Source organism: Coregonus clupeaformis, chromosome 31, assembly GCF_020615455.1.
Source record: "Coregonus clupeaformis isolate EN_2021a chromosome 31, ASM2061545v1, whole genome shotgun sequence".
In the NCBI taxonomy this organism is placed as follows: Eukaryota; Metazoa; Chordata; class Actinopteri; order Salmoniformes; family Salmonidae; genus Coregonus; species Coregonus clupeaformis.
This window is the reverse complement of record NC_059222.1, coordinates 37,942,831-37,956,982: the sequence shown is the minus strand read 5'-3', so window position 1 is coordinate 37,956,982 and position 14,152 is coordinate 37,942,831. Positions and strand designations below refer to the sequence as shown.

The 14,152-nt window shown below is 39.9% G+C and overlaps 1 protein-coding gene across 1 annotated transcript in view; it reads right to left on the bottom strand.

Moving 5' to 3' along the window:
• Positions 1 to 14,152, bottom strand: part of LOC121548096 (CUB and sushi domain-containing protein 1-like) — a 442,651-nt gene that overhangs the window by 40,111 nt on the left and 388,388 nt on the right. Inside the window, exons 39-48 of the mRNA XM_045209890.1 lie at positions 9,843 to 9,912; positions 9,604 to 9,720; positions 6,119 to 6,328; positions 4,854 to 5,042; positions 3,760 to 3,937; positions 2,632 to 2,777; positions 2,210 to 2,290; positions 1,727 to 1,840; positions 810 to 998; positions 515 to 661 (exon numbers count right to left, since the gene is read on the bottom strand). Coding sequence (XP_045065825.1) covers positions 515 to 661; positions 810 to 998; positions 1,727 to 1,840; positions 2,210 to 2,290; positions 2,632 to 2,777; positions 3,760 to 3,937; positions 4,854 to 5,042; positions 6,119 to 6,328; positions 9,604 to 9,720; positions 9,843 to 9,912 — 1,441 coding nt within the window. The remainder of the gene's footprint in view (positions 1 to 514; positions 662 to 809; positions 999 to 1,726; positions 1,841 to 2,209; positions 2,291 to 2,631; positions 2,778 to 3,759; positions 3,938 to 4,853; positions 5,043 to 6,118; positions 6,329 to 9,603; positions 9,721 to 9,842; positions 9,913 to 14,152) is intronic.

Here is a 14,152-nt window from a genome sequence, read left to right as displayed (position 1 = left end):
GAGAGAAGAAAAGTGACAGAAAAGGCGGAGAAATGGAGAGTAATCATTGCCACCAGGCTTTGTGAGCTATAAATCATGTTTGGTCATTGGTGGAAATGTCGGTTTGAGGCACCGGACATGGCGGTTATTCATACAAATTCATCATCGGATCTTTGACCTCTATTATGGAGGACTTGCAAAAGGATCCCTGCAGGTATACAGTCTAATGAGGGCTAACTTGGAAAAGTCTGACTGCCTCACACTCTTTGACCTACATTGGATTCAAAGCAACAGCCTCAGAGGAAAGAGACTGGTGCCTAAGCTTCTCTGACACCCATTCCTGAGGAAAAAGGCTATGGCGCTGTCCCCCTTTTTGAATGTCCTGTAATTCAAATGTTTCATTTGGTGTCTGTTATGAAACATAACAGTCTCCCCTAATAAGAATTGTGATGCATTAGCAGAAATAGTCATCCCCACAGCACATGGGCGTTAAAGCCTTATCGCAAAATGAAACATATTGTTATGCACTACAAACCTGTGTAGCGGATTCTGAATCCTCTTTTGCTGGTTGCATGATCAGTGGACCATCTCAGGTAAAGGTGGTTGGTCTTGCTTGTAAAGTTTAACTGTGTGGAGTGATTTCCACTAAGGGCCACAAGCAAAGGGCTCTGGCCAGATGGTCCTAACAGATCAAAAGAAACACTCACAAATGACAGTGCTCGTCGTAAGGCATTTGAACATTAAAGCATCTCTGACATGGCATAAACATTTTAGAACAAACAAAATAAAACATGCATATGACTTATTTGGCTGTTGGAAGAGGAAATTACCGTCAAAGATCTCAAGTTCGTCGAACTGCTTCTCACTCTGAAACATCTCCACAAAGATGGAGATGGTGTATGCAGGTTGAACTCTGATGACCCAGGAGCAGGTCTGAGAGTTGGGGTAGTTTTTAGGGAAACCTGGACTAAGGATAACTCCGGATGAGGAGGAGCGTTCCTCATTTGCAGGACACTGGGCTAAACGCACAACAAACACAAGTAGACAAATGAGAAATAGGTCATTACTGCTACGGTACACATCTTTATCACCCCAACTGTCCTTCTCTTGAACTTCTCCAGGTTGCTAAATCCAAATGAGCTCAGGGGTTAGTGATCTATGGCAAGAAAATAATGTGAAGGCATTTTCCATTTTCCTGTTCTATTCTACCCTGTGGGCAAATGATAATGAAAACAAACCAAATGGACCATAGCTGCCTCGCTGCATTACGGAATTACAAAATTTAAGGAAACTCCGCTGCGCTTATCTCCATATCTCCCCAGAAAATGTGCTTTGTGCTGTGCTAATGGAACCATACTGCTACCTTCCATCTGTGTCATCACATTGGCACTATAATTAGAAGTGATATGTATGACATTCATAAGCAATTCAATCTGTGACTCACTTTCTGTCAGTGCTCTGATTTCAAAGAGTCACAGAGACTCTGGCTATACTCTAGCTGCACTTAGTTTTTTAACAGGCTGATGCACACCTTGGTACAATGCCTAGTAATAGTGTTGTATAAAGGAGTCATCACAAGGATACAAAGAAATTAGGATAGAACGTCAGATTGAAAAAGCAGGGCAGGCAAACTGACACGCTTGTAAAAGCAGATAACATAGATCATTTCTTGGAACTATCTGAGCTGAAAGTTTACCTCCTGTTATAAATGGAAAAATTATCAGAAAAGGTCAGAACATTCTCTTACCTTCACAAGTAGGCGGAGGACTCTCAAACTGGAGATGAGAGTTGAGCTTACAGGTAAGCTCACTGTTGCCTACCAGGGTAAATCCAGGGAAGCAGCGATACTTCACAACGTCTCCTGGACAAAATAATTATTTCATACGTCTTATAGCAGATGTGACATTATCAACGACTGATGGAAACCTACATTAGATATCAAGTTTATGTCTCTCGAGACAATACCAACAACTATATTACATAACAGCTTGCGTTATAACCCTAACATGGTTGTCCAAGGTCATTTCAAATAAAGGTTCACACCACCATGGTGTACCTCTTTGACTCAAAGTCACATAGGAACATGTTTAAACTGAATCAAGTAGCGGGCCACTGTCTGATTTCCCACCGCAACTCTGAATTATAACCCCCAGTGCTGACCATCTCTCTGGTACACACTTACCTATTTCATAATAACCCAGTGCTGACCATCTCTCTGGTACACACTTACCTATTTCATAATCTTGATCTTCATATACTATTTCAGCTTCTTCCACTGTTGGGGGAGGTGGACATTTCTTCAGACGATAGGCTGGAGGGGAGAAATAATGAATAAGTAGTTGACCAAAATCACATATTCCACAGTATATTAGACTTATGGATACGTATTCTATCCTTTCATCTATTTGACAAACATAAAAAACTAAGAAATCACCCACAGGTGGTTATAAAAGAAAATAAAGGGATGGGTATATACATATAAATACAATCACATTCACCCGGTTGACCACATTCACCCGGTCACAAAGTAAAAACATGAGAATACTTTATTTCTGATATATTTTCAAAACAGGGAATCAGCAAGCTTTAGCAGTAACAGTATGCATTGCATTTTTAGCTACAACATTTTTTTTATTTGGAAGAGAAACTAACCATGGAAATTGAGGACAAAGAATCCACTCGTGGAGAAGTCGCTGTGAAACTTGATAAGGACCTGATTGAAAGAACTGTAGGCTGACTCTAGTGCTGTATTACCACTGAAAATCCCAAGCTGTGGGTAGCTGTGCTCAGGGCCATCCCTGGAAGAGGCCAGAAGACATTGAAAGTGCATTACATTTATAACGCACACATTAAACAGTGCAATGATGTCCAGAATTTCAGTGTGGCTCGGTTGAATTGATTTGCTCTCAAATCTATAGCAAGATTTGTGCTGACGTTCATATAAAAACCATTACATTACAGACTGTGTTGAATGAAAACAGCAAATGAATGATGACTTTACAGACTACTGGCCTCTGTTAATGGCTACTGAAGATGAATAACCTATATAACTCACAGAGGGCTGTATTGTGGCAGAAAGTGTGTATTTTACCCGTTGAAATACATCGTTTTAATCCACTCTCGGGTGCTGCAGATTAAACCAGTTCATGCACTTATTCTATTGTGACTATCAAGTGCATCTTCACTAGTCAAAGGAATAAAAGCACTATGTTGATTTGTTTCCTTTCTTGCTGTATTTACAGTATAACTCTGGGTTTTCCTGTGCAGGTTAGCACTGCAGAGTGCCCACTGGGCAAAAACTGGCTGAATCAACATTGTTTCCATGTCATTTTAACCCCCAAAATCATTTGACGACGATGAATCAATGTGGAAAACTAATTGGATTTGCACGTTGAATTCACGTTAGTTGACAATTCAACCAAATGTAAATCAAAACTAGACGTTGAACTGACGTCTGTGCCCAGTGGGTCGTCACTAGCTGGCATATCCACAAAGTCATAAAATTGGAACCCTAACCTTAACCACACTGCGTGCTAACTCTAACCTTAAATTAAGACCAAAAAGCTATTTTTCTAGAATTTTTCCAATATTGCCAATTTTTACTTTGCAGCTGGCCCATCTAGTGGAAATCACTCAGGTTTGCCTCAAGGACAAGACTCATCCCAATACATGTCAACCTGCTCGTCCTGTGCTGTGAAGTAAATGGTAGTTCTTCACAGTAAAAGACATATCAGCCAATGATGAACTGATGGGGCTTGTGAGAAACCATGAAACCCTTACCATACAGCAATGTAATCTGTGACAGGCTCCGTCTGAAGCAGGGTGAAGTTGATGTAAATGCCATGTCCATGTGGTACGGTGATAAGCCAGGTGCAGTCCTGTGAGTTAGGGTACTCATTTGGGTACTGGGGCGAGAATATGGTGCCATTCTGAGCTGTCATATTGTAGCCACATGGAGCTGCAGTAGAAGAGAAGATGGAGCGGTTTCATCACAGAGGGTGTGGCTCAGTTGGTAGAGTGTGGCGCTTGCAACGCCAGGGTTGAGGGTTTGATTCCCACGGGGGGGGGGGGGACCAGTACGAGGAAAAAAAGTATTAAATGTATCCACTCAAGTTGCTCTGGATAAGAGTGTCTGCTAAATGTAGAGCATTTAGTAGGAATTGATGTTAAGTGGATTGGTCGGTCTCATTTGCTTGGCTTATTTGTCTGCTAACAACTTAAGAGCATTTTCTTCACCAATTGAACCTTCATTTCAAATATCTGTACTACTTGTAGATTAAATATGAGCAGCAATCACGAGAGCAGTTTTGACAACAGAGTAAATCCCACATTGTGTTATATTATCATGGTAAGTGTCACTTTCCCTGTTTTCTAGGATTAGTCAACCCTGCACATTGAACTTTGAACCCAAAAGGGATGCAGTGATGACTTCAGCTGCTTCAACAAGAACCCAGTTTACCAAATACACCTCCAAAACACAATACCATGACGCTGAAAGGTGTCGTTGAATGAGGGCCACCTCTTAGAAATCTTTGCAGGTATTGATTGAATAAGCCTTTGCCAGCTCGTACACTGCTCAATGCAGAAGAAATGTAGAACGTGTCCCAGTAGTGTGGGTCTCAACTGGAGCAGTTTTCAAAGGCAGTAATCTGAGAGGCAGTTTCTGGAAACACTGCCTTTTTTCATACAGTATTTTTTCTAACAGAACAGAACAGAACTTCAACAGCATTACGAGGGTTATATAATAACATCTAGTATAGGGCTGATACAAATGTCCTAACAAATACATTCTAAAATAGTTTGATAAATAAAGCAAAGAAGCCATTGATGCTTTTGGTAAATATCTGTTATGTATCATATTAACCCATGCTCACCCTCACAACGGGGAAAGGGATGATTCCATTTTCTGTTGATTCCATGTTGGCATGTGAGCACAGGATGTCCAATCAGAACGTATCCAGGAAAGCACTCAAAAGTTATTGACTGGCCAGCATTGTAGTCATTATTAATAATATATCCATTAGGGAATGGAGTAGGGTCTTGGCAATTCTGCAATTCATATGCTAAAACACAAGAGAGCAAGACAGAAAAAAACGTGGGATTACACCTAGAAAATGTCACATTTATGACAAGCTTATGCAATAAAAATACATATTTCTTGTAACAGGAATGCACATACATCATAACAAAATAAAACATATTTCAACAAGAAATGTTCAAACGAATTCTGTGGACTCTCGTCCACAGCCCACAGGTGACCCATCCCACTTAACCTTTAGAGACAGTACCGGAACACACATGCCACCTGTCAGACACATTTCCACGAAATGTCACTGTGACATGTCTATTTCAAGCATATGCCAACAACAAAGAATGAATGCCAGGAACACCAAGAAACGTTTCTATTTCAACCTAAAAATACAGCAACGTCACGCCAAAAGATATTGAAGCTTGACAGCGCTGGTAATTGACGATCAAGTTCACATTTCTTTTTGCATACTATGAGCGAGCAATTGTTAAATGAGATGTGGTGTTTTGTTTGGTGAAAGGAGAAGAGGAAAAGCCAGGATCTGAACCCTCTGGCCTCGATGTGGGGGAAGACGACACACAGGGTTATCTCTTGAAAAGTGGAAGCCATGAACTCAACATCTACAGTTGCCATAGACCTTAACAAGGACCACAGGACCAGTGGAAGCAAAATAGCCCCATAACATCAAAGTGCACTCAACATCTAAATGCCGCTCTCCATTGATTCTGAATGCTTTGTCCAGGCGGGAGCAGCCACATAACGGAGTAACCTCTCAATGATCCTGAGAGGGCAGATTCTCCGATAATTTAACTGACAGATACTTAAGTCCTTGAAGCTGACATTCCATCTATTTTGCATTTAACCTTTAATCACCCTGATTTACGTCCTAAAAAGAAAGCTAGAGCATATCAACAGAAGATAGATAAAAACGGTATCAATAAGGATTTCACATCAGACATTCCCATAGATTATTTCCCAGATTTGGCACAAACGCCCCCAAAACAACATCCAAGCCTTGTTGCACCACAATTGTCAATTGAAACCAATAGAGACCAAGCTCTTTTAGGTGAGGGGAAACCATTTGGTCGATGAAACCAGAGTACACCTCACCTTGGTAGGCCAGTTTGAATCCCTGCCTGTTTTCGGAGTGGTCACTGTAGAAGTGAATCACAGTCTCATGTGTTGTACTCAGCAAGTTGGGCGGCAGCTGACTTCCGCTGAACTGTCCAATCAGAGAGCTGCTGTGCTGTGGCCCATTTCGCACCTCTAAAAAATCATGGTTGTCTTCAGAGGAGAAGTTGAGGAACTGAATATGAGCCCCTGTAAAACACAGAAACATTATATGAGATATACTGTATGGACAACGTCTTCGGCTGTTGGAGCTATGTTTATTTCATAATCAAAACATGCATCAAAACCTGCCCTCTCTCTTTGAAAGTTACGGGCAAGTCTATGGGCCAAATGTCCCCTCCCCTTCTGAAATTCAAAAGATGCTAAAACCTGCGAAATCATGATTTGTTCAAATAACCAGTGACGAAAAACACAAACACTGAAACTACTGCTGCTCGTTAGCCCACGCATCCGTTTCCTTCCTGACAGATTCTACGGTACCAGTTACTGGATGTTTAGGTAGATCTGTCCACCAGAGATTACCTAAAGTGTTAACTATTAATAATAATATGCCATTTAGCAGACACTTTTATCCAAAGCGACTTACAGTCATGTGTGCATACATTTTTACGTATGGGTGGTCCGGGGATCGAACCCACTACCCTGGCGTTACAAGCACATGCTCTACCAATTGAGCTACAGAGGACCACAGTGATTAACAGTGATGTTGTGAAATTGCGGCGTGTGTACATGTGTTGTAATCATGTAATGCATTTAGCCATTACCTTGGCTCATTTCATGTGCTTTTGACCTAATTGTACTAGCCTATTTTTGTCAAGGTACATCATGTCTGCATGTTGAGAAAAACTCTTCAACTCACTAATATGTTATGATGGTAGAAATGATTCAGCAATCTAATACTGAGATCAGCTCATGTTTTTCCAGGGGAGACACAGAAATGGGAAATGAATACAATCAATTTAAGTGTGTTTTTCTGTTCTCTTACGTTCAGTTCTTCCAAGGGTAGCAAAAGGCCTGATGCTGGAGGAAAGCATTTGCCACTTGGTGATGCTTAGGAGAATCCTTTGAAGGATAATCTTGTTGTTATGCAGCCATGTACCACTTTCTCACAATGCTTTATCCTACCCATTCTGTCTGTCCTAAAAGCTGTAATCAGCGTCTGCAAAGCCTCTTGTGTCTTTAAAAAAATATTGGGCCCTGTAAACAACACAAGCTAATGCATTTTTGGTACACACACAGCCCAAAATGATCATTCTTGTTTTTACTTGTGGAGTTCTTGCTTGATAAGGCAGAAAATTGCTTTTGGATATCTCGATGTGTTACAATATTTTTCTTATGTTAGGTAGAGAGAATTATTTGTGCTCAGAGGCAAGCCTAAATAGCTTTTTAAATCACACACAATTACCTTGTTAACATCTGGAGTGGTTACTTTGTTCTGGACTCATTTGAACTGTGAAGCACCACAAATATGTGGGCTGCAACCCACAGCTCTCTTGTAAATTGCTAAACAGACTGCAAAGGTCTCAAAATGGAGATAAAGCAAGAGGATAGCTAAAGGGGATCCATTTTCATAAGGAAGATGTCACAGAACCACAACTACCTTTTGTTAGTTCCAGGCAGAGATGTAAATCACTAATATATTGTCTATTAATGTTCTGTATTATGTCATGTTTGATGTTTTGTGTGGACCCCAGGAAGAGTAGCTGCTGCTTTTTCAACAGCTAATGGGGATCCTAATAAAATAGCAAATAGCAAATATATTAAATAAAGAAAATATATACAGTGGGAAAAAAAAGTATTTAGTCAGCCACCAATTGTGCAAGTTCTCCCACTTAAAAAGATGAGAGAGGCCTGTAATTTACATCATAGGTACACGTCAACTTGAACAGACAAAATGAGAAAAAAATATTCAGAAAATCACATTGTAGGATTTTTAATGAATTTATTTGCAAATTATGGTGGAAAATAAGTATTTGGTCACCTACAAACAAGCAAGATTTCTGGCTCTCACAGACCTGTAACTTCTTCTTTAAGAGGCTCCTCTGTCCTCCACTCGTTACCTGTATTAATGGCACCTGTTGGAACTTGTTATCAGTATAAAAGACACCTGTCCACAACCTCAAACAGTCACACTCCAAACTCCACTATGGCCAAGACCAAAGAGCTGTCAAAGGACACCAGAAACAAAATTGTAGACCTGCACCAGGCTGGGAAGACTGATTCTGCAATAGGTAAGCAGCTTGGTTTGAAGAAATCAACTGTGGGAGCAATTATTAGGAAATGGAAGACATACAAGACCACTGATAATCTCCCCTCGATCTGGGGCTCCACGCAAGATCTCACCCCGTGGGAGTCAAAATGATCACAAGAACGGTGAGCAAAAATCCCAGAACCACACGGGGGGACCTAGTGAATGACCTGCAGAGAGCTGGGACCAAAGTAACAAAGCCTACCATCAGTAACACACTATGCCGCCAGGGACTCAAATCCTGCAGTGCGAGACGTGTCCCCCTGCTTAAGCCAGTACATGTCCAGGCCCGTCTGAAGTTTGCTAGAGTGCATTTGGATGATCCAGAAGAGGATTGGGAGAATGTCATATGGTCAGATGAAACCAAAATAGATATTTTTGGTAAAAACTCAACTCGTCGTGTTTGGAGGACAAAGAATGCTGAGTTGCATCCAAAGAACACCATACCTACTGTGAAGCATGGGGGTGGAAACATCATGCTTTGGGGCTGTTTTTCTGCAAAGGGACCAGGACGACTGATCCGTGTAAAGGAAAGAATGAATGGGGCCATGTATCGTGAGATTTTGAGTGAAAACCTCCTTCCATCAGCAAGGGCATTGAAGATGAAACGTGGCTGGGTCTTTCAGTATGACAATGATCCCAAACACACCGCCCGGGCAACGAAGGAGTGGCTTCGTAAGAAGCATTTCAAGGTCCTGGAGTGGCCTAGCCAGTCTCCAGATCTCAACCCCATAGAAAATATTTGGAGGGAGTTGAAAGTCCGTGTTGCCCAGCGACAGCCCCAAAACATCACCGCTCTAGAGGAGATCTGCATGGAGGAATGGGCCAAAATACCAGCAACAGTGTGTGAAAACCTTGTGAAGACTTACAGAAAACGTTTCACCTGTGTCATTGCCAACAAAGGGTATATAACAAAGTATTAAGAAACTTTTGTTATTGACCAAATACTTATTTTCCACCATAATTTGCAAATATATTCATTAAAAATCCTACAATGTGATTTTCTGGATTTTTTTTTCTCATTTTGTATGTCATAGTTGACGTGTACCTATGATGAAAATTACAGGCCTCTCTCATCTTTTTAAGTGGGAGAACTTGCACAATTGGTGGCTGACTAAATACTTTTTTTCCCCCACTGTATATATAAAAATAAAGCTATTATCTCTGAACTTCCTAACATGGCTTCTCCTTATCATTATCATAGCAGGTTCCTCACCATATCCAACTGGTAACAGAATCCTCCATGTACAGTCCATGTTACCAGGGTAGTTGCCAGGGAATCCAGGACTTAAAATAACATCGGCCAAGTCAACTGCTGTTCCACCGCACTTTGCTGGAAAATAAAAATGCACATAACTTGTGGCACACCTTGAAAAAATACTGCAGACAATGAATAGCACTGAAACTGTAACACAATTGCCTTGAATGTGACCACCTCTAAGTAAAAGTTCTTACCGATGCAGAGTGGGGGAGGGTAGTTCCAGCGCCGCACGGTCCCTGGCATACAGGATATATGAGAGTGGCCCTGGAAAATGTAAAGGTAGGGGTTTCTCTCTATAATGTAAAGGTAGGGGTTTCTCTCTCTAATGTAAAGGTAGGGGTTTTCTCTCTCAGGTGTAAAGGTAGGGGTTTCTCTCTATAATGTAAAGGTAGGGGTTTCTCTCTATAATGTAAAGGTAGGGGGTTTCTCTCTATAATGTAAAGGTAGGGGTTTCTCTCTATAATGTAAAGGTAAGGGTTTTCTCTCTATAATGTAAAAGTAGGGGGTTTCTCTCTATAATGTAAAGGTAGGGGGTTTCTCTCTATAATGTAAAAGTAGGGTTTTTCTCTCTAAAATGTAAAGGTAAGGGTTTTCTCTCTATAATGTAAAAGTAGGGGTTTTCTCTCTATAATGTAAACGTAGGGGTTTTCTCTCTATAATGTAAAAGTATGTCGTTTCTCTCTATAATGTAAAGGTAGGGGGTTTCTCTATATAATGTAAAGGTAGGGGGTTTATCTCTATAATGTAAAGGTAGGGGGTTTCTCTCTCTAATGTAAAGGTAGGGGGTTTCTCTCTATAATGTAAAAGTAGGGGTTTTCTCTCTAGAATGTAAAGGTAAGGGTTTTCTCTCTAGTATGTAAAGGTAGGGGTTTTCTCTCTAAAATGTAAAGGTAAGGGTTTTCTATCTAAAATGTAAAAGTAGGGGTTTTCTCTCTATAATGTAAAGGTAGGGGGTTTCTCTCTCTAATGTAAAGGTAGGGGGTTTCTCTCTCTAATGTAAAGGTAGGGGGTTTCTCTCTAGTATGTAAAGGTAGGGGTTTTCTCTCTAAAATGTAAAGGTAAGGGTTTTCTCTCTATAATGTAAAAGTAGGGGTTTTCTCTCTATAATGTAAACGTAGGGGGTTTCTCTCTATAATGTAAAGGTAAGGGTTTTCTCTCTATAATGTAACAGTAGGTGGTTTCTCTCTATAATGTAAAGGTAGGGGGTTTCTCTCTCAGATGTAAATGTAGGGGGTTTCCTTCTATAATGTAAAGGTAGTGGGTTCTCTCTATAATGTAAAAGTAGGGGGTTTCTCCCTATAGTGTAAAGGTAGGGGTTTTCTTTCTATAACTCTATAGTGTAAAGGTAAGGGGGTTATCTCTATAATGTAAAGGTAGGGGGTTTCTCTCTATAATGTAAAGGTAGGGGGTTTTTCTCTATATTGTAAAAGTAGGGGTTTTCTCTCTAGAATGTAAAGGTAAGGGTTTTCACTCTAGTATGTAAAGGTATGGGGTTTCTCTCTATAATGTAAAGGTAGGGGTTTTCTCTCTCAGATGTAAAGGTAGGGGTTTCTCTCTATAATGTAAAAGTAGGGGTTTTCTCTCTATAATGTAAAAGTATGGGTTTTTTCTCTATAATGTAAACGTAGGGGGTTTCTCTCTATAATGTAAAGGTAAGGGTTTTCTCTCTATAATGTAAAAGTAGGGGTTTTCTCTCTATAATGTAAAGGTAGGGGGTTTCTCTCTCTAATGTAAAGGTAGGAGGTTTCTCTCTATAATGTAAAGGTAGGGGGTTTCTCTCTCTAATGTAAAGGTAGGGGTTTTCTCTCTATAATGTAAAAGTAAGGGTTTTCTCTCTAGAATGTAAAGGTAAGGGTTTTCCCTCTAGTATGTAAAGGTAGGTGGTTTCTCTCTATAGTGTAAAGGTAGGGGTTTCTCTCTATAATGTAAAGGTAGGGGGTTTCTCTCTCTAATGTAAAGGTAAGGGTTTTCTCTCTATAATGTAAAATTATGTGGTTTCTCTCTATAATGTAAAGGTGGGGGGTTTCTCTCTATAATGTAAAGGTAGGGGGTTTCTCTCTATAATGTAAAGGTAGGGGGTTTCTCTCTATAATGTAAAAGTAGGGGTTTTCTCTCTAGAAAGTAAAGGTAAGGGTTTTCTCTCTAGTATGTAAAGGTAGGGGTTTTCTCTCTAAAATGTAAAGGTAAGGGTTTTCTCTCTATAATGTAAAAGTAGGGGTTTTCTCTCTATAATGTAAAGGTAGGGGGTTTCTCTCTATAATGTAAAGGTAGGGGGTTTCTCTCTATAATGTAAAGGTAGTGGGTTTCTCTCTCTAATGTAAAGGTAGGGGGTTTCTCTCTATAATGTAAAATTAGGGGTTTTCTCTCTAGACTGTAAAGGTAAGGGTTTTCTCTCTAGTATGTAAGGGTAGGGGTTTTCTCTCTAAAATGTAAAGGTAAGGGTTTTCTCTCTATAATTTAAAAGTAGGGGTTTTCTCTCTATAATGTAAACGTGGGGGGTTTCTCTCTATAATGTAAAGGTAAGGGTTTTCTCTCTATAATGTAAAAGTAGGTGGTTTCTCTCTATAATGTAAAGGTAGGGGGTTTCTCTCTCCGATGTAAAGGTAGGGGGTTTCTCTCTATAATGTAAAGGTAAGGGTTTTCTCTCTATAATGTAAAAGTAGGGGGTTTCTCTCTATAATGTAAAAGTAGGGGGTTTCTCTCTCAGATGTAAAGGTAGGGGGTTTCTCCCTATAGTGTAAAGGTAGGGGTTTTCTCTCTATAACTCTATAGTGTAAAGGTAAGGGGTTTCTCTCTATAATGTAAAGGTAGGGGGTTTCTCTCTATAGTATAAAGGTAGGGGGTTTCTCTCTATAATGTAAAGGTAGGGTGTTTCTCTCTATACTGTAAAGGTAGGGGGTTTCTCTCTCTAATGTAATGGTAGGGGGTTTCTCTCTATAATGTAAAAGTAGGGGTTTTCTCTCTAGAATGTAAAGGTAAGGGTTTTCTCTCTAGTATGTAAAGGTAGGGTTTTTCTCTCTAAAATGTAAAGGTAAGGGTTTTCTCTCTAGTATGTAAAGGTGGGAGTTTTCTCTCTAAAATGTAAAGGTAAGGGTTTTCTCTCTATAATGTAAAAGTAGGGTTTTTCTCTCTATAATGTAAACGTAGGGGGTTTCTCTCTATAATGTAAAGGTAAGGATTTTCTCTCTATAATGTAAAAGTAGGGGGTTTCACTCTATAATGTAAAGGTAGGGGGTTTCTCTCTCAGATGTAAAGGTAGGGGGTTTCTCTCTATAATGTAAAGGTAGGGGGTTTCTCTCTATAATGTAAAAGTAGGGGTTTTCTCTCTAGAATGTAAAGGTAAGGGTTTTCTCTCTAGTATGTAAAGGTAGGGGGTTTCTCTCTATAATGTAACGGTAAGGGTTTTCTCTCTATAATGTAAAAGTAGGGGTTTTCTCTCTATAATGTAAAGGTAGGGGTTTTCTCTCTATAATGTAAAAGTATGTGGTTTCTCTCTATAATGTAAAGGTAGGGGGTTTCTCTCTATAATGTAAACGTAGGGGGTTTCTCTCTATAATGTAAAGGTAAGGGTTTTCTCTCTATAATGTAACAGTAGGTGGTTTCTCTCTATAATGTAAAAGTAGGGGGTTTCTCTCTCAGATGTAAAGGTAGGGGGTTTCTCCCTATAGTGTAAAGGTAGGGGTTTTCTCTCTATAACTCTATAGTGTAAAGGTAAATGGTTTCACTCTCTAATGTAAAGGTAGGGGGTTTCGCTCTATAGTGTAAAGGTAGGGAGCTTCTCTCTATAATGTAAAGGTAGGGTGTTTCTCTCTATAATGTAAAGGTAGGGGGTTTCTCTCTCTAATGTAAAGGTAGGGGGTTTCTCTCTCAGATGTAAATGTAGGGGGTTTCCTTCTATAATGTAAAGGTAGGGGGTTCTCTCTATAATGTAAAAGTAGGGGGTTTCTCTCTCAGATGTAAAGGTAGGGGGTTTCTCCCTATAGTGTAAAGGTAGGGGTTTTCTCTCTATAACTCTATAGTGTAAAGGTAAATGGTTTCACTCTCTAATGTAAAGGTAGGGGGTTTCGCTCTATAGTGTAAAGGTAGGGTGCTTCTCTCTATAATGTAAAGGTAGGGTGTTGCTCTCTATAATGTAAAGGTAGGGGGTTTCTCTCTCTAATGTAATGGTAGGGGGTTTCTCTCTATAATGTAAAAGTAGGGGGTTTCTCTCTATAATGTAAAGGTAAGGGTTTTCTCTCTATAATGTAAAAGTAGGTGGTTTCTCTCTATAATGTAAAGGTAGGGGGTTTCTCTCTCCGATGTAAAGGTAGGGGGTTTCCTTCTATAATGTAAAGGTAGGGGTTTCTCTCTATAATGTAAAAGTAGGGGTTTTCTCTATATTATTATATTATTTTCTCTCTCAGATGTAAAGGTAGGGGGTTTCTCCCTATAGTGTAAAGGTATGGGTTTTCTCTCTATAACTCTATAGTGTAAAGGTAAGGGGTTTCTCTCTATAATGTAAAGG